Source organism: Semicossyphus pulcher, unplaced genomic scaffold (assembly GCF_022749685.1).
Source record: "Semicossyphus pulcher isolate SPU_LCO1_2020_fin unplaced genomic scaffold, fSemPul1.0.p SCAF_24, whole genome shotgun sequence".
Taxonomy (NCBI): Eukaryota; Metazoa; Chordata; class Actinopteri; order Labriformes; family Labridae; genus Semicossyphus; species Semicossyphus pulcher.
The window spans coordinates 9,754,806-9,778,873 of NW_027211698.1; the positions used below are offsets into that span (position 1 = coordinate 9,754,806).

The window sequence follows — 24,068 nt, forward strand, 5'->3', positions numbered from 1 at the left end:
AAAGTATTTGGTTGTAAACTTTAGTGAATAAATATGTGGATATAAATAGATAATAATAAATAAGCTTTCTACTAGCAAGTTGAGTTATTAATGTGAGGAAAACAACCTGGTTCCAGTAAATGTTAGCTTGACTGACATGAGCACAAAAGGAGCATCTTATTGAGTACGCCAAGTTAGAACATTTTTATGTAAAATATTGAATCATACAGTGACACTTTGAACTTTGCAGTTCAATATTGAAACTTGTGCTTAGGTACACTTTTGATTGTGTCTTCACTCAATCTGAAGGTGAGCTGATGCAAGGTGAGAATTTCCATCCTGTGGTTTCTGACTTCACTGAAACTAGACAACGGTGCAAATAAACTAAATCCCTACAAGATCACAGACATATTTTAATATGAGTCACCATGAAGTTCAGCCGTGTGGAGCAAACAGACGGGGGGAGAAAACTCTTTATTTTTCTATTTTAGCTCATCAGGAGATGAACCAGGAAATGACACCTTTCGGTTCAGACTGAAACTCGGCAGAAAAAAAAATCTCTACAGGCCACAGAACATTTAGTTTCTACAGCTCAAAGTGAATCCATAAATGATAATAACAGAGTGAAAGAAAACACTATTAATATAGTATTTGGACACAAGAACAAGGCTGGCAACAACGAAGGCTACTGGGAAAGGAAACTCTTTTTAATCCGAGTTTTATGTATTCACATTTAAATTCTAAAATGAGCAGCTGCTTAGCATCTTGATTTTATTCAGTGTGAACTTGTGATTTTGTGGCAGCAAATCTGTACGCACATTGACTAACTGCTGATGTTTTGTTGACTTTAATCACTGTATATAAAGCCACAAAAGAAGTGTGAGTGAAAAGTTGTTTGCAGCTGGTTTTAGGGCCAAAAACATATTTAAAAACTGAAGTAGAATGAGTGTGGAGTAAAGTAGTGACGGGGGTGGGGGGGAGTTGGACGTACAGTGCAGGGTGCATGAAGCACGTGGGCTGCGCTGCCTCTGTGGTTTTTAAAAGTGCTTAAAGCCGACATACCACCCCGCACTGCATGCACACACAGTTTCACAAACACACATGCACCCCACCCTTGATGCATCATCGCCCACCACACAGCATGTGATTCATGCAGGCGGAAATTGCCCCTTTAGAGGTGCAACAAGGAAGTCATTAAAATATCTGCTGGTTTAACCTGTATTTACATTACAGTTTCTATATCATTTTGGAAGAGAGCAGGTGGATAAATGTGCACAAAAAGTGGACGTGTCAGGGGAAAAATCTGAGCTCTGACTCTAAAGAATTTAACAACATCGCCCTCTGGTGGCGTAAAAGCAAAACCCCCTTGATTTTAAAGGCAACTTGAAAGATCCTATCTTTTTATCTCGATGACACAAGGTTGTTCAGAGTCTATTAAAAGGAAAGTGGAGTCATGATTTCCTGCAAGTGTGACTCCATAAACCTTAAAGGGCACAGAGGGACCAACAATAACACATTATTCATTTAAGTTTTTATTTTAAGTCCACTTAAGGTGAGCGCAGTTTCCTCCAGATAAGCCTCTGTTTTTATTAATGCTTTAATTTTATCAGTGTTATTGATAAGAAGAATAAATCTGCCACATAAGTGCCTCTTAGTAACAAAGGAATGACTTACCCTTTCCTGTCTTTGTGAGGTTTGTGGAAACTGTGAGGAGAAAAAAACCCATTCATTTACATGATAAATGTTTGAGAAATGGTCACAATGGTGCAATTCAGAGTTTATTTCCAAAACAGGATGAATTCAGTTTGATACAAATGATAAGAAAACAGACACATTTCTGGGAAAAAGAATTAGGTCAGTCTGAGACGATATCGCCTCTGGGGACACCGGTGAACACGCCGGGCGGTAAGCGATAATCGATTTCCCGTCGAGACTTCCTTTTCCGCGTGCTGCATTGTTACAGAAAGAGAAAACGTTTTCTTGTGATTTACTTGTTATTTGCTGAAATTTCAACATCATGATGCAGATTTGAAAGAAGTAAAAATTCAAGCTTTGTCAGGTCTGTCCTCAAGAGGAGAAGAAAGCTTCTAAAATACTCGTTTGTTGAACGGAGGTCGCATCGATCTGATGCATTCAAGGAAGTCGGGAAATCTGAACGGGAGGGAGGGAATTCATCTAAAGTTTTTTTTTTTAAATTTTAGTTCTAGAACAGATTGTTAGCTGTTAGCATGCAGATGTCTCTTTATAGAGATTAACAGGAAGCTAAATTTTCGTCAGATCACTCTGATGGGAGCCGGGATGTCATTACGGCGGATTGCATTCTGCCTGCTTTTGCTCTCCTCACGGACTGTTTTTCCTCCATACGCCACAGCCTGCTGATCCCTGATTGGTCCATATTACTACAGATTCTATTATGTAGAATCTTTAAACAGAGATTAGTGCATCTTTTAACGTTGATGTTTATCTGCGCACTGTCAACTGTCAACATCCCAGAGTAGTCTTATCAGTTTTCAGATGTTCCTGTTTGTTAAAGAATAGATTTTCTTAAATAAATACTTCCACAAATCTGCAACAAACTGCCAGAATATCTTTTGTAACGTTAGTCTCGAATGGTAATTTAACTAGAACTCTGCTGCTGCCCCATTTAAATAAAAGGTAAATCAATTTAACCTCTTTATATCCGCTCAACTGGCAAAATAAGCAAGTGCTGTGTACGCTTAATATTTGAAGATAAAACCTCGTTTCTAGTTAAGTCTCAAAGGAAGTGACAGTGTCATTCAGGTAGACTAACAACTTAACACTTGTGAAACCCTAACCCACTTTAATATCCCAAAATGAAAATGAACTCTTCTTTTCCAATAAAGTGTCCAATTATAAGAAGCACTTCTGTTATGCCGTTCAAATGATGTTGCTCAAATTCCTTTTAATAGCTCTAAAACAATTACTATCACACTTGGCCCAGAAATGAAAGACATGTTTCATAATGTAGGACACTAGGAACATTGATATGCGCTCTTATTGCTTACATGCTAATGGAGCCCTAGCATGCTAGCGCGCTAATCGCGATTAGCATCACAATTTGTATGAACTGTAAGAAATTGGGGGAATATTACAGATACACCCAAGCGTACTTACCTTTTGCAGGTTACGATACGTCCTCAACATGGCTGTGTTACTCTCTGTTATCCGAAGTTGTGGAAATATTAACTAATTATTCGCCAACGACAACTGTCTTCTCGTAGCTAGCTAGATCTACTTTTGACTACCCTAAGCTAACCCTGCAGTGTTACCTTAACAATCTGGCTACAATTGTGGATAAACCTCAATTTATTACATTAAAAGCTATACTTTAATACATTTTTACGTATGTCTTTGACGTCCATCGCTGTCAAATTCTGTATCTAAACAAAAAGTAAGACAATAAAATAGGAAGAATGCAATCCAACATATTCAAAATAATGTATTGATATTCAGTTCCTCTGCAATAGACTTAACGAGCCTTTCATCATTGATGTTTGGGTCCACTGAATTTTTTCCCAGCAATTTTTATCTTGTTTAAGTCAGTGAAAAAGCTCTTTCGGGCTTTTCTGAAGCAGATATTTTTCTGCTATTTTCTCGTCTGAAACTAAGAATTACAACAACAACAAAATTAACCTTCAACATCATAGATCAATTTGAAAAAGGATGGGTATGGATCTCCCTGGAATAAATCCAAATACCTTACCTGAAAGTGTTCATATAATTCATATACAGGAGTAAATGTAACAGCAGCCCATTTGCATTTAGAGCGGGGCTGCTCAGACTGGGACTCTTCCAGTTCTGATTTCAGAGCAGTGATCTCCATCAGATCATGTCCGCCGCCCTCGTTGGGTTTTAAATTGGACTTGCCCTGGTGATGCCAAGTTCCTGCAAAGTCCTTGGTGTTTTGAGCACCACCATCGAGCTCTGTGTTTAGCATGTTTGTGATCTTTGGTTTGACGACTCTTTGGCTTTTTGTTGCCATGTGAACTAAAAACCTCAGCATTCTGGACACATCATAAAACATGTCATAATGGTGACAATGGATGTTGGATTCTATTCCAGTTTTTGTTAAAATCTCAAAATAAAAGCAAACTAAAATAAAACTAAAATAAGAGATTGCAGTGTGTGCCGATTACACATATGAATGTCAACGGCAGGAATGCCACTCGCTGGGTCTGAGAGTGAAATGCTCAAGTCACCGGAGTGGGCTGTGGAGGAAATGATTTTCCTTATTGTGTAACTTTCTGGTGAGGTTTCTGCACCACCCACAATGTTTATACATCACGCGCCAACAATGTCAAAGGAACACAAGGTAGTTTGGAAAGTTAACATACAAATTTAAGATGCTCTTATTGAAAAAAAATAGACAACTATCAACTCTTACATGTATTTAAAAGGTGCTCTAATAAAGCAAACCCTGCAACACAGTTGTCATTGAAAACATGAAACTAGAAGAAAAATAAATCAGCAGGTAGACATTTTTTTACCTTTATTATAAGCATTTAATAACATTTAAACCTAATATAATACTCTTTATATAAATGTATTTCAGTTTACTGCAAAAGTAGACGTCGAGTTTAATTGCAGCCATCCAACAACTGCTAAACTGTTAACAGAATATGAGATTTTCTCTAAAATGAACTACAATGTACATTGCCAAGGCCTATATTAACATTTTCAAAATGAAAGCTAAATTTTAACACTGGTGTTCCCTTCAGTTCGGCTCTGTAAGTCATGAAACACTGTACAACTATGCAAAAAAACGCAGCAATATGGCTCCAGATTTCCACACAAGTACGCACACACACACTCATTCACACAGGAATCATTTGGGCGGTGTTAACCACCCGTAACATGGAGGTTACAGGTTGACCACCCTTCAGCGCAGCAGCTATAAACAACAAAACCTTTCATTCTTTCAGTCTGAGTCACAACAGGGCTGGTTCACTTAAAGTCACATTTAAGCCTCCAACCCCCCAGCTTTTTAAACTTTTATTTACTGTAACTTGGAAGTCCAGTTTAAATTGGCACCCTTTAAATTATCCCCTTCTCCATTTGAACACCACAAACAGACGGTTGTCAGTGAAGCAAGTGGTGGCCGTACTGGATGTCCACAGCAAAGAGCAGCTGATGTGGCTTTAAATTTAGTCACCTTAAAAGGTCCAGAAAACCTATTTGGTCATCTTACTCTGACTGATGAGGTCCCACATGAAGACCACATTTTCTCCCAAAGTTTTTTGTACTTCTGTTGAAAGATTTCTGTTTGTGTTGTTTCTGAATTGATCTATTCTCCACGCCTTATTTATTTGTATTTAGATGACCTCAAGCTAGATATGTCGGCCTAACTTAAAAAAAACAGACACAAATATGCACACACACACACACAGCAAAAACAGGTGCTTAACCACCATTCACCATACTCACACGACGGCCATGTTCCTGTGACGTCACGCTCGAGTGGGAAGCTAATATGCTATTATAATGTTGTAAATATAAATGTATAAATGGAGAAAATCTATCATCATTTCACTGCCACCACATGGTTGGGAACAAAAAATACAATGAACAGTGAAAACCTGGAGGGACGTCAGGCCATTAGCGATCAGAAAACAGCTAATTAGCATTGAACTACATTCTAGCTTAAATTAGTATTAGGTAGAAAGTGGCAGAATGCTAACATTAGCATTTGATCATTTTAAAGCTACTATAGCAAAGGCATTACAAACTTACTTTTTAAAAATAATATATTTGACAACACATTAACCATCAGACAAAAGCTAATGTTAGCATTTAACCACTTCCCAGCTAATATTATCATTAGCTAGGAAGTGGCTTAATGCTAATATAATCTTTTGATAGAGTTATACAGTATGACTTTGTAAAAAAAAACAAAAAACATTTGATATCCTGGCTACTATTGTCAAAGAACAGCTAATATTAGCATTCATCTACTTCCTTGCTGACATTACCGTTATCTAGTGTTAGCTAATGTTTTAAGATACAATAGCAAAGACATTGTTGGATTCCTAAGGTTGCCTATGTTAGCATTAGCTAGGAAGTGACTGAATGCTAACATACTTATAGATACGATAGCTAAGGTATTACAGACTTAACTTGATAACCCGTTAGCTAGGATCAGAAAATAGCTAACTTTAGCATTTACCTACTTTATTGTTGACATTACTGTTATCTAATGGGAGCTGGTGTTGTAAGATAAATTTGCAAAGGCATAAACATATTTAACTTTGTATAATCTATATTTGATAACCCATTAGCTACCATCAGACAACAGCTAATGTTAGCATTTATCTACTTCATTGCTGACATTACTGTTATCTAATGTAATGTTATAAGATGCAGTAGCAAAGACGAAAACAGACTTAACTTACATCTTTTCTATTGTATTGTACAACACGCTCAAAAGTAAAGTTAGCATTTAGCCCCTTCTTAGCCAACAGTAATATTAGCTATTAGCTTTAAAAATGTTGTTTTAGCTTGAAATGTGTCCCTATGTCTCTCCAAATTATCACAAAGAAACATCTCTTCAGTTGCTGATCAATCACAAAGCGGTGAAATGATAACCGTCAGATTCAATACGTTTATATCTGCAACACTGCAACGACGACTGTGATGTCAGAGGAAAATGGCGGCCGTGTGAATATGTTGTATGAAAACATTTTCATATCACAAGGATATCATCAAAAATCAAGGCAGCTAGTGTAATATGTAGCATTAAATAATGTGGTTTTAGGTATGTTTACTCTGTGGTTAATGACAGGAGAAATCAGTGTCTGCACCAGCAATGTCTACACAGCTCATGGAAGCAGAACCAGCAGTGTTGGCTGAGCTCTGTGAAAGCTCTGTTCTCTTCCTCTGCACGCTGAGCTGCAGGGCACGGTGCTGAGCAGCTAGGTCAGGCTCGGGTCTCCGCTGGACCTTCATCAAAGCAGCAGTGACGCCGGCCGTCCAAATCAGTCTACACAGAAAGAAAGAGACAGATTGTTGGTCAGCTTTGTCCAAAAGTAATTTTCCGCAATTTTGCTACAATCACACGGATCAAATCCTTCCTCAGCAGCCTGCAAGTCCTGTTAGGCAGTGACACCCTTTTCCTGACAGAGCACCCTGGAGATTTAGTCATTAAAATGAATATTATGAGAGGACATCAGGTTGTTTAGGAAGCTGACTCATGTTATACTGTTTTTTCCCCATTAAGTGATGAGAACGTGACACTATAAAGGCTGGTGCTTTTATTTTGAAAGCGTAATGCTGGTAGGAGTAAAAGAGGCAAAATAACGCTTTCATAGATCCATGAATGTTTATGGTGCAATAACCTTTGTATTATATGTCCACACTTTGCTTAATTACATATCATTTATTCAATATGGATTACTTATTTTTTTTAAATGGAGGTGAAAACCAACATTTTCAGCCACAGTAAAAATATTTTTTGACCCCCTGTTTTCCGGCCCTAACCTGCGCTCTTTGTCTCGACAGGAACAGTGAAGAATAAGTGTTTCCACAGCTAAAATGTCATAAAGTGAGAGGTTAAAGGGGGAGAGGTTGTGTTTCCTTGATATAAATCCAACACAAGAATGCAAAAAAACCCCACAGCAAGCACATACACGTCTGTATACGCACAGAGTCCCCAAAACACCCACTCAAATCCAAAAAGACCACATGAACACAAGAATGAAACACTGCGGGAATTCCACAGACATCATAAAGAACCTGCCACACCTCAATGTACATGTGGCAGCAATGCGAGCTATTAAGTGACTCATTTTGAAAAAGTCTATAGGGTTGACGCTGCATGTACACACATAGCCTTAAATCCAATTAGAGCATGTGTGACAAAATAACAACACAGAAGCCAACAATCCGTGTAAGAATTAGCTATAGGGTCTAAAAAGTGAAGCTAATGTGGAAGTGCCTTAAACTTGCATTCTTTCTCGTGGCCAGCAGGGGGCAACTCCAGTGGTTGTTAAAAGAAGTCTGATTATTACATAGACGCTTATGAGAAGATGACCCTACATTTCCTTGAATTTTTACCTTAGTTAAAACGTCCCTAATGAGTTTATGGACTCAATCCTCAGATTTTTATTTTGTAAACTAAACTAAGCCCCGCCCTAAGTCAAGGGTATGCCTTAGGGTGGGGCTACCTTGTGATTGACAAGACACTACCAGCCTGTAGCCTGTCTTTGCTAGCCAAAATTAGCCTCCAAGTTAGTATTACAGTTCCAGTAAATTCCGGATGGATCCTGCTTACCAAACCAGTGTTGGCTTAACCTTAGCATTAACGTAGCATTTTCTAACCCCTTGCTCCTATCCTGCACTGGCTACAATGCCAAACTCAAGGCTTCAAAATGGTTGTCCAGAAATCAAAGGGTGACATCACCGTGGCCACTTAAGTCCCGCCCCTAATTTAGTGTTTCTAGTCATTTATTTTCTAGCAGCTAGCTAGCAAGGGACAGAAAAAGGGCTAGAAGCTGCTGTGTGGTGGATAAAGTGCCAACAACACGGTGAATTTTAGAAAATCTGGCTGGATTCAGAGGGATCATATCTCCAACAAAAACAAGCTAACAAGGAGTCAAAATATTTGGCATGATTTAATCTTGTGTTTTGAGCTAGTTACTGGTGTTCTGTTAGCGTTTATTTTGCTGCATATTGTGGCGCCAAAATGTTTCCCTCTAATGGGCGTTGTTTCTGTTAATCCTCTGCAGTCTAGCGAGCAGCAGGTGCCAGCTCCACCATGATTATATCAACTGTGCTGTTTAGTGTTATTTTAAAGATATCATGAATGTCATGCTTTCCTCCCTGTAATCTCTAAGGAGCGATCAGTGTTACTCTCAGTTCTTCCCTCGTGATTCAAAGGCCGACCGTGTTTGTGCGCTGGACTGGATGTGGTCGCTCCCCTGCACTTCCTGTGGTGCTACAGATTTAAAAAAGGTGCCACTGGAAACATTTACTTTCATGAGTAAAAATGATCTTATCTGTGGTTCACTTCCTGTCTTGAGGTTGTGCCACCACCAACCCCTATAGTCTGTACATCTCCACCCGACCACACTAAAAAAGAAAAAAATCAGACCCAAATAGACCAGTGGCATTTTACTGGAAGAACCTCTTCGGGCTTTGGCCCGACTTCCCAGTCGTGATTGATTGAAGCAGGCAGAGGCTGAATGACGCCCACTGACTCAAAAAGAACCACAGAAGCCTTTGTTGCCTGCTCGCGGTTTGACCTAAGCCGCAGACATCACAACTTCTCGGGCCGTCCACAGCGGACTCCTCTGCAGAAGAGCACGACAGACACACTGTAATGTTTGTTTTAGTTTCGGTTGTAAAGTATTTGTTTTGTTTTTTAATTATTCTGCTGCTGAGGTTTGTGGCACCACTTATGAAAGGCTTTCTAACATAGCTGCTTATTCAGAGGTCCCACAAGAAGACAAAACTCAGTCTGACACATTCAGAAGTTTAGTTAATTTTTTGATTAAAAAAATGGTTGAAAATTTACTTTATTTTTTCTCTGCGCTTCTCGATGGTTTGAAGTGGGTGGGGCTTAGTCAGAAAAGGGCATTTTTCCTGCTGACTGACTGCAGTATAGGTGATAAAGCCCATGTTAACAGATGGGACATGAATCAAACTATAAAATCAAAACATTTTTCTTCAACATGGTTTCTGTCATTAAAGTTAGTTCTTATCATGCTGATTTACGTCCAAGTGTTCACTTTTCTGACAAGTTTATTTTTAATTAGTTATTTGATGCTGTCAAAATGATGATTGACAGCTCTGTTGACAAATCCGGCTCCTGCAGCCAATGAGTTCCGGATTAGCAGAGTAGAGGAGGAACGACGAGAGGAGACGTAACTAAAACAAAGTTTCCATATCTGTGAACGTCTGCTTCAGACCAACACAAGAAGCTGTTCTGCTGTTAAATATGCCGACGTGCGGGATTGTTGACTGCGCAGTCTCTCTCCGTCACGGGGGCTATTTTGGCATCAATTTTGTACGGTAAGAGCAGATGGGGACGCGTTGTCTATCTTTGTATACAGCCATTGGAAAAAGGTGATGGTGAGAAATTGCACCAATCAGAATTGTCATGAGATTTGTGGGCGTGTTCGATTACGTTGTTAATCTTTATGAAGCCGTTTTTTGAATCTATAACGACTGTAATGTCTCAACTTTTTCCATAGTTTAATATTGAATGTTTTTCTTCTGTTGTTCTGTTGCTTTAGTCTTCTTTATTTCTTATCTACACTTACTTATTATGATAACCACACGACAGTGACGACATGACTGAATGAATGTTGTACGCTTTTAGTCGGCTCTGTAACCATTGCAGGCACGGTAACACAACCGTGTTGCTCCGCCGTCACTCATTTAGTTCATTTTTTCCCGGAATACTTCACAATAAACACTCACTTCCTGTCTAATGGTCACATGACAACAGAAGCTGCACAAGGGGCTTAAAAGGAGTTGTTTGTAAGGACTATTTTTATGGTAGTATGTAGTTGTGCAGGGATATCTTAAAACCTCTCTTAAAACCCTAAAACATGACGCAAAAAATATCTGCATGCCTAGAAAAACACCTGGCAAAAGTAGGCGTAACTTAGGTAAAGTAATCGTTAAACTGGAACTACTTTTTTTCATTGTGTGTGACGAAATCAGAACAGCCTTATAACGCTGTGACAGAAGCTCCAAATTGCGTCACAGCTCGCTCCCCTTAAACTTCAATCCCATCACAGTAAAAGCCTGTGTTCCTCGCACTCTTCAGGCCAAGCAATGGCTGAAATATACAATAAGTATGTGTGTCTCTACAGTCGAGTGTTGTTATCAACTGGGCAGACTTTCAACTTCAGGCTCGGGTCCTTCTCGTCACTGCCCCCTCCTCCTCCAGGCCCACTAATGTCTGCCTGTGCCCCTCCGCCGTCCCGAGGGATTACACAGAGAAAGAGGGTCTTTTCTTCTGGCTGCTACCTCGAGACAATCAGCAGAACTACTTGTTATTCTGCTCAGGAATCAAGAAGTTGGAAAACAAGGAAACTGGGGGAAGCGATGCGTAAAGTCTCAAGCGAACAGGAGCTTTCGTTCTTGGGAAAAATCTATTTTTGCAGCGACCCAGCTGCGGTCTGTTCCGAGATATCCCACGCTGACTTCTGGCCACAGATACTTGAGCCAGATCTGGTCCAACTCAGCGCTATCAATCATATCTAATTGTAGTATTTAGGAGAGTCAGGACTGTCCATGATCTTTATGTTGATTTAGTGATGCAAGGAAAGTTGAAGCCTTTGTTGTGTGCAACCGATGTGGGCAAATGTTGGTTTGAGGACTCGATGCGATGAAATGACGAACAATGTGTTTGAGACAAGAGGAAACTGGGCGTATGTGCCCTCTGCTTTCTTATCGCGTAAGAAAATAAAGACGAGGAGGAGATGACGGATAAGGAAACTCCTTTCTTGAACTTATGATTAAGGTCAGCGTGAGGAAGCAACACTCACCCGTCATTTATGATGACCGTCAAATGTGGAATATAAGACTCACATCACATTCCTCTCTCTGCATTTTATACTGGTATATTAGTTGCACCCGTAAATATGATGTAGCCCACTTTTTTAGATGAAAAGAAATGTATTAAACGTGTGTCTTATACTCTGAATTTAACGGTAAGTTGTTTCTTTTTTCTTTTTATCCATTTTAGTTGATGAAAACATGTCCGTCATTTATTGTGTTATCACTCAAGTATTTGTTTAATTCTTTACTTTGATTTCTAATCATGAGCTGAGTCTCAATTCAGAGGCTGCATCCTTTGAAGGACGCGCCGTACGGAGGATGAGTCATTCATAGCCTGCGTAGTCGCTAAGGCCGACCTGAAATGAGACGGTCCGGTCTATGGAGGACTTCCTGTTTGCGTCACCAGCTGTCCCCGCGCTTACCCTTGCGTCACCAAACGCTGTCGCAGAGCAACAGGTAGCTAGTTAACTTACGTAACTTAACCTATTATTCGAAAGATAACTTGTTTCAAGGGCCCTTTCATTTTTTTTAACCTGTAATGCGAGCTATTCGATTTATGTGAAACCAATATCGTGTATTCCTCGGTCGCGTAAGAGTCCGCCATCTTGGTTGAATTGGAATAAATCTTTGGATGCGTTTGGCAACAAAGGATGCGAAGGATTTCGCATCTGAAGGACCCTTCGAAATGGGACCGCCTTCGACGTACCGCTGTGACGCAATTGGCCTTAAAAAACAGCCCCTGAAATGAGCACTGAGTCCACTTCCTGGTTGAGGAGAGCGCTCTCATAAACACGCGCACATGAATGCCCCTTGCTCAACCAGGTGTTGGCAATGTGGACTGTACCAAGTGGGACTTTGGGACAGGGGAGGATGCAACGGTTTCTTGTTTATGTATTTATTTATTACTTATTTCCGACCAGATTAATTCTTGCTTGAAGACAACGTAGGAGAGTTACTGCACATTTTTGACCCCTGAACCCTAACCGTCTCCTGAGGACAATTCATTACAAGAGAGACTTTTTAGAAACCTTTCAAGGCTCCAACGTTTGGAGAAATCCCAGTGATTATAACACATATTTCCCCGTGACTTTTAGACTCTGGTTAGCCCAAGCGAAATTGTACATTGCCAAATCGAGAGGAGCCCTGGGACAGTCCTGACCATGAGAAATCAGCTCCCACATTTGTTTTTCTTCCTCCGCGACTTTTGTTTTGGCCCGCAGCAGCACCGACGTCAGCCAAGGGTTCCGTCACTGCAGAGATCACTTTAGTTTTTCCCTGCCTCTCCTTGGTGGCGAAATTTATGATAACGGGGAAGTGGGCAGTGGTCCACATGCCACATTGTGCTGACACCGCACGGTGGATGATAGGAAGGTGTGAACAGGAGCCAAAGGGAGGTTCACACAGCAAAGCAGCCATCCTGACACCCCTGTGTGGAAAGTAGCTGTTAGCTGACCTTTAGAGCGTTTCAGAGGGTTCAGTGAGGCGCTCATTCTCACTTTATCAACGTGCACCTTCACCACATCCACTTCATGTGTGGTTGAAACTGTTGTGTTTCCTGAATCTACTACATTTCCCAGAATAGATAAGACCATATTCTTTTTTTAAATGCTGAATTTCCCTTTTGCTCGTAATGGACTTTTTTATTGCCGATGAAAACATCTGTCAGGTGTTGGGCTGCAATTGGGCGTCTGCTTCTGTTGGCCGTTGAAGGTTTCGATACGTTTTTACGCATTTTTTAATTGAGTTTCAACAAAAGTCTGATTAAGTATTATTAGTATTTAAAGTAATAATAAGATTTTCATTTGAATAAATGTCTGTTAAGTCACTACCTATCGCTGAATGAGGTAACAATGGTGATTGAGCCAATGGCCCGCTGCTGAAAGCCTTTGCATTTGCAGTATTACAGACTGGGTGACGCATTTTCCATCAGCCAGCAGTGGTTGGTCTGCCAGAGAGGGTAGGCGGAGCTAAGTGGCTGCTTTTCCGGCCTCTGCAAGCGTTGCGAGTAAACAGTAATCTACTATGGCTGAACAAACAAAGAAAAGATGGATGACTACAGATACAACTTCAACAAGAAGTGAAAATCCAAAGAAGAAGAAACAAACTCGACGCTCAGATGAAGCAAACAGTCTAAAAAGGAAAGCGACCGTCAGCGAGGAAAATCTGGTTAAAACCGGGGCCAACCGTGGACGTCACACATGAGACCCCGTCTGGATATCTGGGAAGTGTGCTCCTGTAATTACCGTCTATCACCATAGGTGCCGCCAGAGAGAACAAAACTGAGATCTCGAGATTACAACTGTAATACAGTTACTTTAAAGATGATGGCTCATTAACACAGAGACTTTTATCTCTGTTTTTGGTCTCCACCAGCTCCTGAGGGAAACACCCGTCACTTTAGCTGCTTAACCCTTCGCTATGGTTACAAAAAAGTTCAGGTGTATTCAAGTAAAACTGAAAGAGGTCCAGATAGAGAAATTTCTCTCAAGCAAAGGTCCGGAAAATCATAATGTCTAACTTACGTTATGATTCAGTAACATACATTTTTTAGTAGCCTAGCAGTTGTAGCAACGTCAAGAGTGAGAGTCAGACAAATATTTGCCACAGTCACATAACTATACGAGTCTGTCCATCCTTGATTAAAAGTTCTGTCTTCTTTTCTCATTTTAGAGCACGACTCACTTACACCCCTTTCCCACTGAAATCGGCGCGTCGATGCGGGTTTTGTGTTCCCATCAATGCCGATCGGAGCCGAGGCGATAATTACCCAGGTCTACTGCAGAGTAATTTGAATGCCGATTGTAGCCTTTCCCACTGAGCAAAAACGCCAGGTGTTAGCGGGTGTTAGCAGGTTTTTGACCAGTGGGAAAGGGGCTTGATTTTCTCCCGTGACTCTCCTCTTGGCCTGCTCCTTCGTGCATCTGTATTCTCACACGCACTGGGTCCAGTCGTGATGTTTATCTGAGTAACAGATTTAATTGACTGAGTAGCGTCACGTGTAATGAGCTACAACGAATTCATTGGTCTGCGAGTTTCCTGGGCCTTTTAAGACAAGCAGTTATGTGGTCTATTTCAACAGTAAAAAAATACCACAGCAGCTTTGAATAAAACGTCTTAAAGCAAAAGTCTATTATCAGCAGTGCAGGTTTTGTCAGAGCTCATAAACTCACTGGATGTTTTCTGTTTGTATAACATTCATTATAATCAGTGACAAGCAGCACTCAAAACTTGGCCAGAACAATTTCCTGTCATAAAGAAACGCCAACAAAAGAGACTGTATCATCTTCAGCCTGTTTTTTCAGGCTGCTTCTCATTCGTAAATCACGCTGTCACTCCGAAACGCTGCCTAGACAAAACCCCAGACTTCTTTTATAACTCAAAGCATCAACATTAGGAAGTGCTAAAAAACGCTTCCTACTCACATTCTTAGTCCGTGTTTTCCTGAGCGACTGGAAAGCGGAAATCCACATCCAGGTACTCAGAAAACAGGACTTCCAGTATTTTTGATGACTGCTTTAATTCGCTCTTCCACGCATTGCACTTCCCAGAATTCTTTTGGAAAACAACAGGACTAAAGGCTTAACCTACAGCTGCGGCGAACGCCGTAATTTCTGTTTAAGGTGGATTAAATGAAGTTGTAATTAAGTGACACCTCGACGAATGTGAGCAGAAATAGCAAACGCATTTTGCAAAGTCATTCGAGATGATGAGAGAGTAAACTTTTGGGGTTTTTGTGGGATGCAGCGCTCGGACTCACCGTCGGTGCAGATGAAGCGCTTGCAGAGACACACACACAGGCAGAGGAGGAGGACCGCCGCCACACCGCACACAGAGACGAGGATGACCGTGGCTGGACCCACTAGAGCACAAAAACACACCTAGAGTTACTGTTTATGTTTTAAAATGACAGAGTGTAAAATGCATAACATCTGGACCAGACATTTAGGATGGTGAGGCTTGTATGCTGCGACATTTGAGGATTCAGGACCCCTTCAAAGCCGCCATAATTACCCGTTACTAAAATAGCTTAAAATACACACATGCGGAAACATAACTTTAAACTGCACCTCAGCACCCAAAGATGGGAAGTGGAGCTGTTTTAACCATTTAGAGACAGGCAGTACCTGTACCTGGGGTAACATCACTATTTTCACCTGGTCAATCATGAAAACTTAAAACATTAAGTTACAACAGGATTTAGGAGCTCCTCACCATCTGTGTTGAGGGACACCGATAGGGGTTTCTCCAGACCCGGGTGGTGCACGATGCACTTGACGGACAGGTCACTGAACAGCGCGGACTGTAACAACAGCGTGCTCGTCACGATCGTCGTGCCATCGCCCTGGTCGTAGGAAGTGGTAATAGGCGGCCCGAGTGTTCGGTTCTCCCCGCCGACGTCCCACGTGATGTCTGCTGCCGGCCGAGACTGAGCGGTGCAGTTCGCCTCGGTGACTCCCAAGGGCGAGGTCGCATGGTTCACCTCCGGTTTGGGTAAAACTGTTGACAGAAAGAAAGATTGTGTTATTATTCTCATATCAAATTTATTTTTCTTCAGTAAGCTTTCAGTTCATGTCACACATAAAATCCTTTATAGGTCGCACAAGTGTCATATTTTTTAATCTTTGTTTTATTGTTGTTAAAAAGCATTAAATTACGTTTTTAAAAAGTTACTACACAAATAAATAAAGTTACTATTTTACCAAGCAAGCTATGTCAGCCATATGCAGAAAGTAGTCAGCTGCAAATGTCTGCGTTTCAAGTCACGTCAGTTAGCTAAAGTTAGCAGCTGAGCTAGCTCATCTAAAAGTGAGCTAAAAGTGATTTTAAAAGTGTTTTTTGCCGATTTAAAACATTTACAGCAGACTGCTTTCTTAGTATTTTAAATTAAGTCACCATCTTTTTTTAAAAATTGAATCATTTAACCAGATTTAGGATTTCAGTTAGCTACTGAGCTAAATTTAGCGACAGTTCGGCTCACACCTTAGCTAGCTTCTCTTAAGAGCGTCGGATAAATACATTTTTTTTATTTAGTAATTTTACCAGCTTAAGAAATTAACTGCTGACTACTTTCTTATTATTTTATATCACGTCACCGTCTTGTTTTGACTGAATCATTTGACCAGTTTATTTAGCTAGTGAGCTTAAGTTAGCAACAGCTCGGCTCAAACCTTAGCTAGCTTTTCCTCAGAGTGTCGGACAAACAGAAATGGTTTAACTCTGTAATTTTAGCGGTTTTAAATACCATCTCTGTTCCTTTTAGAGAGCAGACCTCTGCAAATATTGAGCTCTCTGTCAAACTATCGAGAACAATGAATACTAAAGGAGTGCTAAGAGAAAAACAAGCTAGCAGCAGCTCCGCTCGCAGCCCCTGCTAACATCCTGTGCCTCATGAGGAAGAGGAGCGTCAGAGAGACACTGTATTTTTACTGGAAACTTCTTCATTTGTCTTTTTACTTTAATGACAGGGTCTGTTTGTTTTTCGGCGGGGTGAAGAATTTGTCTCTTGGTAAAAAAAAAGCTAAAAACGAGCATCGTCAAACTAGCTAGCGGCAGCTCAGCTCGCAGCCCCTCTTAAGTTCCTGTCAGTCGAAGAGGTCGGTTTGAACACTGATTTTTAACACTAAAACTTCTTCAACAAAATGTTTTTCACAGGTTTCAATCAACAGGTTGGGTTGTTTTTTTAAAGGAAAAAACCTCTGCGGTTAATTTGTCTCCAGGTAAAAACAGTTGAAGGGTTATTTTGGGCCTAGTCGAATGAGGATCAAATTTTATGCCATTGTATTTGGGTCATTTTCTTTATCCTGTACTCCTTTTACTTTGTGGTACAGGCGGGTGTTTTCTTTTTCATCCGAGCCCGTCAATCACAGCGAACTGAAAGCAGATATTTGTTCCTCCGCCTTCATAATGGAGATGGAGAGACATGGCATGTCAATGGGACAACAATGACACAAGTTGTCCTCCGACAGGCCGCCAGAAAACAGAAGCCGAGCAGCTTTTAGTGACTCTGTGTGGTTGTGTTTGTGTGTCTGGATCTCTGCTCCCATCTGTGGGGACAGAGCTTGTTTGGCAGAGGAAGGAGAAGGCCACACACACACACACACACACACACACTGAAGGCCTTGTGTCTCGGGAAACAGTGAGCCACTCATCCCCTGGGCTTTCTCCCAAATAAATTACCACTTTCCCCTCAGTGACACCCCTCGCTCTGTTCACATTATCACTCCAAAAACACACACACACGAAGAAAATCAACAGCCACTCATAGTCCTGGCACGTTAGCTTAGATCCTAATAGTGTGAGTGAGTTCCTGACTTTGTGGTTTACACCGCTGTGAAGGAAAAAGTGCTGTCGAGGGACATGAAGCACCGTCGGTACAGCAGGTCAGAACAGTAGTCTAATGACCAGAATAACTCTCACCTCAGGGCTGCCTGAGGTTTATTTATACACGGCGCTTCCCTTTCCTGCTATGGGATGCACACACACACACACACACACACACACACACACACATTTCCTCTCAGGTTACAATATATCTCCAGAGTTGTACAGCGGGCAAGCACATGGTCCCGTGGAGGTCCGTTAAGCAGAACAATGTATTCACTTTTACTGTTTAATAGTGCTTTTTGTGCTAATGCTATTTTTGTATTCCGGTTATTTTTTTGTGTGATATGTAAAAGGCTTATATAAAGACTATAAAAATCTATATAATTTAAAAAAAACAGTAAGCTCCACTGAGAAAGTTTGCAGCTGCTATTTATGCTAGCTCATGACCGATTAGCCCAACATTGCTAGCATCTTTACTGTAGCAAAAAACAAGGGTTAGCATCATTTCCTTCCCACTAAATGACACCAAGAAGAAGCAGAACACTTCCCATTTCATTTTGTCTTCATCTGATTTACAAAGAACAAAGACTGGAAATACTTGCGCATGAGTTATAAGAAGCTGTTTCCAAATTAGCTTCATTAAACGTGACAAATCATACGACATGGCTAACAAGACAGGGCTACATTTTGTGGCGTTGTAAATAGTCCATTAATATGTTTTGTGTGATGTGTTCTGCGGCTTTGGAGCAAGTCGTTAAAATTACTCAAGTGACATCATCCAAGTATATCAGGTTTGGGAAAAGTTAATGAAGCTGGAGGCGTGGAGGTTTAAAGACAGACTGTTTACCAGACAGGAAGGATGACAGGCGCGATGGAGTTACATTATTTGGGGGTGTAGGAGCGTTTTTAGAGACAATAACATCTCCACCTCTGCTACATACATTTTCAACACTATTTTGTTTATACTGTGTCTGGCAGGTAAATGGCGGGGGTACTTCTTTACACATTGCTTTATGAAGATTCAAAACCTATGAGGGAAAATAACAGCCTTGGCTCCTCCTCGCATCACCGAAACTGAGCAGTCATTGCAAATAGCAGTTCTGCTATCTATTTCGGACACTTTGAAAAACTTCCACACCACGGACATTTTGGCTTCTAACTCTCTCATGCTGCAGGTAGACACACGTGACGTCATCACGCTGCGCCGCGCAGGTCTTCTTCGCGCCGGGGACATTGAGCCGAGGTCGGGCATTTAATCAAGTATGCAGCAGCCCATTATTTTATCGGTTAATTATATCAGCGGATATCAGCGTGTTGGCCGATAGTTAATTTTTAAGCCAATATCGGCTGATACCGATAACGTGCCGATAATAACGTTGAACCCCTTTTGATTTTGGCTCTTCTTGATTGACATCTCCCCAGCTCTGTCCACAGTAGGGTGCAAGTGACAATCAGTGTCGTGCAGCCCGAAACAGCATGTTTGAGTCGCCTGAGCCAGAATCAGTGCAGGCAGCAGAAGCCCTGCCATCTGAAATGACTTTTGGTAACTAGCTGTTTTTAAAGCAATAAAGGCAATGCTACATGATAGCTCGGAGTTAGCTCGTGCTATATTAACACCAACACTCAACACCGGCCGTCGAAAACAGATCAACGGCCTGAACTAAACTCCTGCAGCTGAAATTACACAATAATTCACAATAACGCCCACTTCAAACTCAGAATCAGGACAGGTTACAGACACTTAGATTTGATAAACTCGATAAAATACATAACCCAAAATGTTACTTTAAACAGAAACTATTCAATGTATATTTATATCGGAGAAAACTCAAACTTATATAAAAGACTGACCGTAAACAAAGAGGCAGGCGGTGGAGATCATGGTGCCGCCAGGATACGTGTGGAACTCGCACGTGTAGCACGCCTCGTCCTCCGTCCTCACCTCCTGGATGGTCAGCTGGGTGTCGCCCAGCGTTTCACTCAAGCTGACCCGACCCACAAACTGCTCCCCCATGTTGTGGCGTCCATGCCTGGCGAAGTAGGCGACCATCGTGGTGTCCCCCTGCTCGGCCGTCTTCCTCCACATCACCTGTTGCACCCTCTTGGGGATGCTGTACCAGCAGGAGAGGGTGGCCGGCTTCCCGTTAACAGCTGTTTTGTTGCCCTCCTGGCGCACTCTACCTGTGGGAGGAAATTGAAAAATGTGAGTGTGGTGTTTGTGGCTGCATGTTTGCTGCTGTTTGTTTGCAGGTGCCAGGACAACGAGAGAAATCTGGGACTAATAAAAAGGTTGTGCAGCGGTAACAAAAAGTACAAAAGGAAGTGTCAAGGCTAGGCGGCTGGGTGGGCGAACTCCCTGCTGGTTTAGTTCAGAATTTTGTCTTCCTGTGTTAGACGAGGTCTAGTGAGAAAAACAAGCGCTCTGTGAGCCTTATCAGGAGAGAGAGCAGAGACTTTGTCTTAGGGGAAAAAAGGAACAAAAGTTCAGGTGTTAGGTGTGAGAAAAGGCTTATTTAGTGAAGACAACAGAAACTAGGAAGCAAAATCCAAAACAAATCCAAAAATTGCTTTATCATCTTGTCACATATTTTAAGGGACCAAAATGTGATCTCAAAATTTCCTCTTTTACACAGTTTTAAAAGTGTTATATTAAGAAATTATAGTATATAGAAATTGAGGTACAAAAATGCTAATTAGGAAGATTAAAACCAACCCTCACCTGTGACGCTGACGCACGTCCTGGCATCCTGCGCGCCTTTGGGGAAAACATCAAAGACGCAGCGGAAGCATCCCTCGTCGTCAGGGTGAATCCTCTTGATGGTGATGTAGGAGGCCTGGTTGTTGGAGGCGGTGAGTTTCACGTTGGGGTCTTGCAGGCTGATCCGGAGCGGCGCGCTCTGCTCGTACGCCAGGATGACTTTGCTGTACTTGTTGAGCCAGCGCACCTGCCGGATGCTGTCGCCGGGCGCTGTTGTGATGTTACAGCCGAGCTGGAGGGGTTGACCGGCCTCCACGGTCAGACGGGCGGGAGCTAGGACCTGACCTAGAATGAGAAGTAAAATTTTTGTCATTAAAAACGTTGATATATTATAGCTGCATTAGTGAAGAGTGTTTCAGTTAGCGTGCGGTGCTAAAATAGGGAAAGAAACGACCCATCGCTGCTGTAGGATAACTTTCTTTGCAATAATGCAGAAGAAGAAGAAGTAGCAAGAGTAATTCATACAAGCAAAAGGACAGAAGTATTATGGGCAACATATACTTACAAACATACCCGCCCTGTAGAAAAATAGTCCCTTTGAGTGATATATTATTATGTTACAATACTGGGGCTGCACAGTGTTGCAGTGGTTCGTGCTGTTGCCTCACAGCTAGAAGGTTCCTAGTTCAAGTCCAGGTTCGGACATGTCTCTATGTGTCAGCCCTGTGATTGACTGGCAATCAGTCCAGGGTGTACCCCGCCTCTTGCCCAATGACAGCTGGGATAGGCTTCAGCCCCGGGACCCTGAACAGCACGAGCAGTATAGATAATGGAAGGCTGTTACATGAATGTGTATGTATTATTTTACTGTTGTAGCTTGTCATTGTGGAGCTAGTTTTAGCTAGTTTAAATGCAGTTTGGTAGTTAAGTCTGTTAACGCAAAGGTCAGTACAAAAGTCAGCTGTCTGTCAAACATGTTAGGGAAGCAGCCAGCGGTCTGGAGTCTGACCTGCCGTGGTCAAAGCACAATCTTTGATGCTGATGTTGCTGAGCTACCCGCTGTCTACCCGCAGTTTGAGGAGCTATTTTGCCGGTACCGTCCATCTTCTGACTCCGACACGGGACGCTCGCGCTCTCTTTTGAGTCAGTCATTTTAATAAGTCACGTGACTCCGGTCCAATTAAAAACGAGAGGACGGGAGAGCTTGGCGAGTCCGCTCAACAAGGCCACAAAAGTTACGAGACACAACATGGTGTTAAATTTGGACTTCTGTCTTAGTTTTTATCACATTGAGTCTGCCACATTTACTTATATTAAACCATGAGAAACGTTGGTATTGTGGTAAAGCTAACAAATAACTTAACAGTAAAGCGAGTCCAACAAGGTTTAATATTAAAAGCAAAAAAGGTAAACAGTTAGGAATAATTAAGATCATTAGTACATATAATAACTTTTTATCGCTGCCCAAATGAATGCAAAGAGCAGAGCATTGGGAGGAAACTAACACAACTTTTATTATATCTTAAATCCGTCAGTAAAACAACATACCTTGCGTCCTTGAAACAGCCGTCCCTCCTATCCAGAGCAGCAGACACAGAGGAAGCGCGGGTCCACACATCGCACACATGGGTTACAAACACACGCTGACCCAGTATCACATCCAGCTGCAATCACAAACACAGAACCTCAAAAGCTAGCTTGTGGCTACATCGGATTGAAAAAAAAAAGGGACTTCATGTAGCAAAGAAACAAGAGGCGGTGATGCAGACGCACTTAGCTGTCAGCCGTCCAGTGTTGTGACTTGTTGCTGGCGTTGGTCAGCACAGTTGTGGCTGCATCTTACTGGCACACTGTCTGATGTAGCGGGAGGCAGGAGGATGACATGAGCAGTGACAGCATCTCTTTGCTTAGCAGGGGAGGGGAGGGGAAAAAACACATTAGCAACAGTTACCAGAGGTCTAATAGAGGCTGTAATGTTAATGCACAGCAGGCAAATCCCGCCCACACCCATCCGGCAGCAACACAAGCAGCCACTTTGAAGTCTAGACGAAAGCCAACCTTCAGATTTCAAAATATAGTCCTCCAACAAATTATGGTAGTCACATGATGAGGCAAGAGGTGAGGGGGTGTTAGTCATTAAAGGTGAGTTTGCATGTAATCAGAGGGCGTGTTTGCAGAGCTAAGCCCAGCGGTCAAATTGTGTGTTTTTCTAACCCTGGAAAATCAACTCAGATCACCTGTTAAAGTGGACATGTTGGTGGAAATATCTGGGATCAGGCTTTAAAAAAAATCCGCCTTGTTACCACACCTACAAGAGATTCAAAGTGAACTCAGTGGGAGAGAAAAAACCGCCGAAACCACAAGACAGACCAGGTCCAGACCTCAGAGCTTTATAGGCGTTATCTGCTCTCTTTACAGCGCCAGCTCATGCGGCTTCAAACGTGCAGCCTGCTCCTGTTGGGCAGCAGTTAAACCACGTTTCCACTACAAATACTACACAAAGCCACAACACATCTCAAACTGAGGGCTTTTAATTGGAAACTCCAGCAGAAATAGCCATTGATTTTGCTGTATTTAATCACTGAATTAATTGAAAGTGTATGTTTACTGACAACAGGAAAGGAGGGATTGAAACCAGGTGAGAAACCTACACCCAGATGTTATTTAAAATTGCTTTAACAGAATGCTGAGGGAGGAAAACGGTTAAAAATCATTACCTTTCTCACATTCACGTTATATCAAAGGAAGGAGGGCAATGGCTTTTACATTTAGGGGGTGTAAATCTCTCTTGGCAGGTTTAACACATGGAAATCATAAAAATTGAGAAATACAACCTCCTAAGAAAAGAGGGAAGATGGCTAAATTAAATGTTTACGTTTGTAAATCTGTCTCGTGCACCCAAAATAACAAGTGAAAATGGCGTTTTTACAGCTAGGAACACCCACAGAATTAACAAATGTTTATATAAGAGGTGCAAAAAGGACAATTGAAGTTAAACATTAATTAAATTGCGATTCATTGAAGTTTAAAGTGGATTTAAGTGTATTTTCTAGAGATACAAGTGCAAAATTTCTTAATTTTTACGCCTTTTTTTTTCGTAAAAAGTACGCTATTTATCTTCGTAGACAGGTGCTAAAAACGTTTCACAATACAATGTTAATTGAAGTGTTTTAACTTGTAAAACTTAATCCCAGTGCCGTCGAACAGACTGTTAGTGTGCTACAAAGACTTTAAACTTACCAGCTGACAGTTAATCGTCCTCAGCAGTGTCTGTTGTCTCCCCGTATCTGAGGTGTTCCCAGCGCTACAGGTGAAGTAAATCTGGAGCACAGTTAGCCATGGTTCCTACATTTATCTACGAATGAAGTGTGCTGAATTCCTGCTGCCGCTTTTCACTCCCACATCCTTCAAACCGCCTCAACTCTTCTTCTACGAATCTTATTACAGCGGGACCTCTAGTGGCCATAATGTGCTACTGCAGCTAGAAAAACTCCACAGGAAAGATACAGATTTTTTGGCAGTTTTAAATAAATAATTTGAT

At 41.6% G+C, this 24,068-nt stretch overlaps 1 protein-coding gene across 1 annotated transcript; it reads right to left on the minus strand.

The window, feature by feature from the left end:
• Window positions 1–4,483: 4,483 nt before the first annotated feature.
• LOC138603743 (OX-2 membrane glycoprotein-like) lies at window positions 4,484–24,048 on the minus strand. The gene is made up of 8 exons (XM_069675639.1): window positions 23,768–24,048; window positions 22,301–22,433; window positions 22,076–22,191; window positions 20,549–20,872; window positions 19,681–20,010; window positions 15,718–16,002; window positions 15,263–15,364; window positions 4,484–6,976 (listed from the first exon to the last, which is right to left on the minus strand). The coding sequence occupies exons 3-8, from the start codon at window positions 22,152–22,154 to the stop codon at window positions 6,972–6,974; spliced, it is 1,125 nt and encodes a 374-aa protein (XP_069531740.1). The 5' UTR covers window positions 22,155–22,191; window positions 22,301–22,433; window positions 23,768–24,048; the 3' UTR covers window positions 4,484–6,971.
• Between the last annotated feature and the right edge of the window lie 20 nt (window positions 24,049–24,068).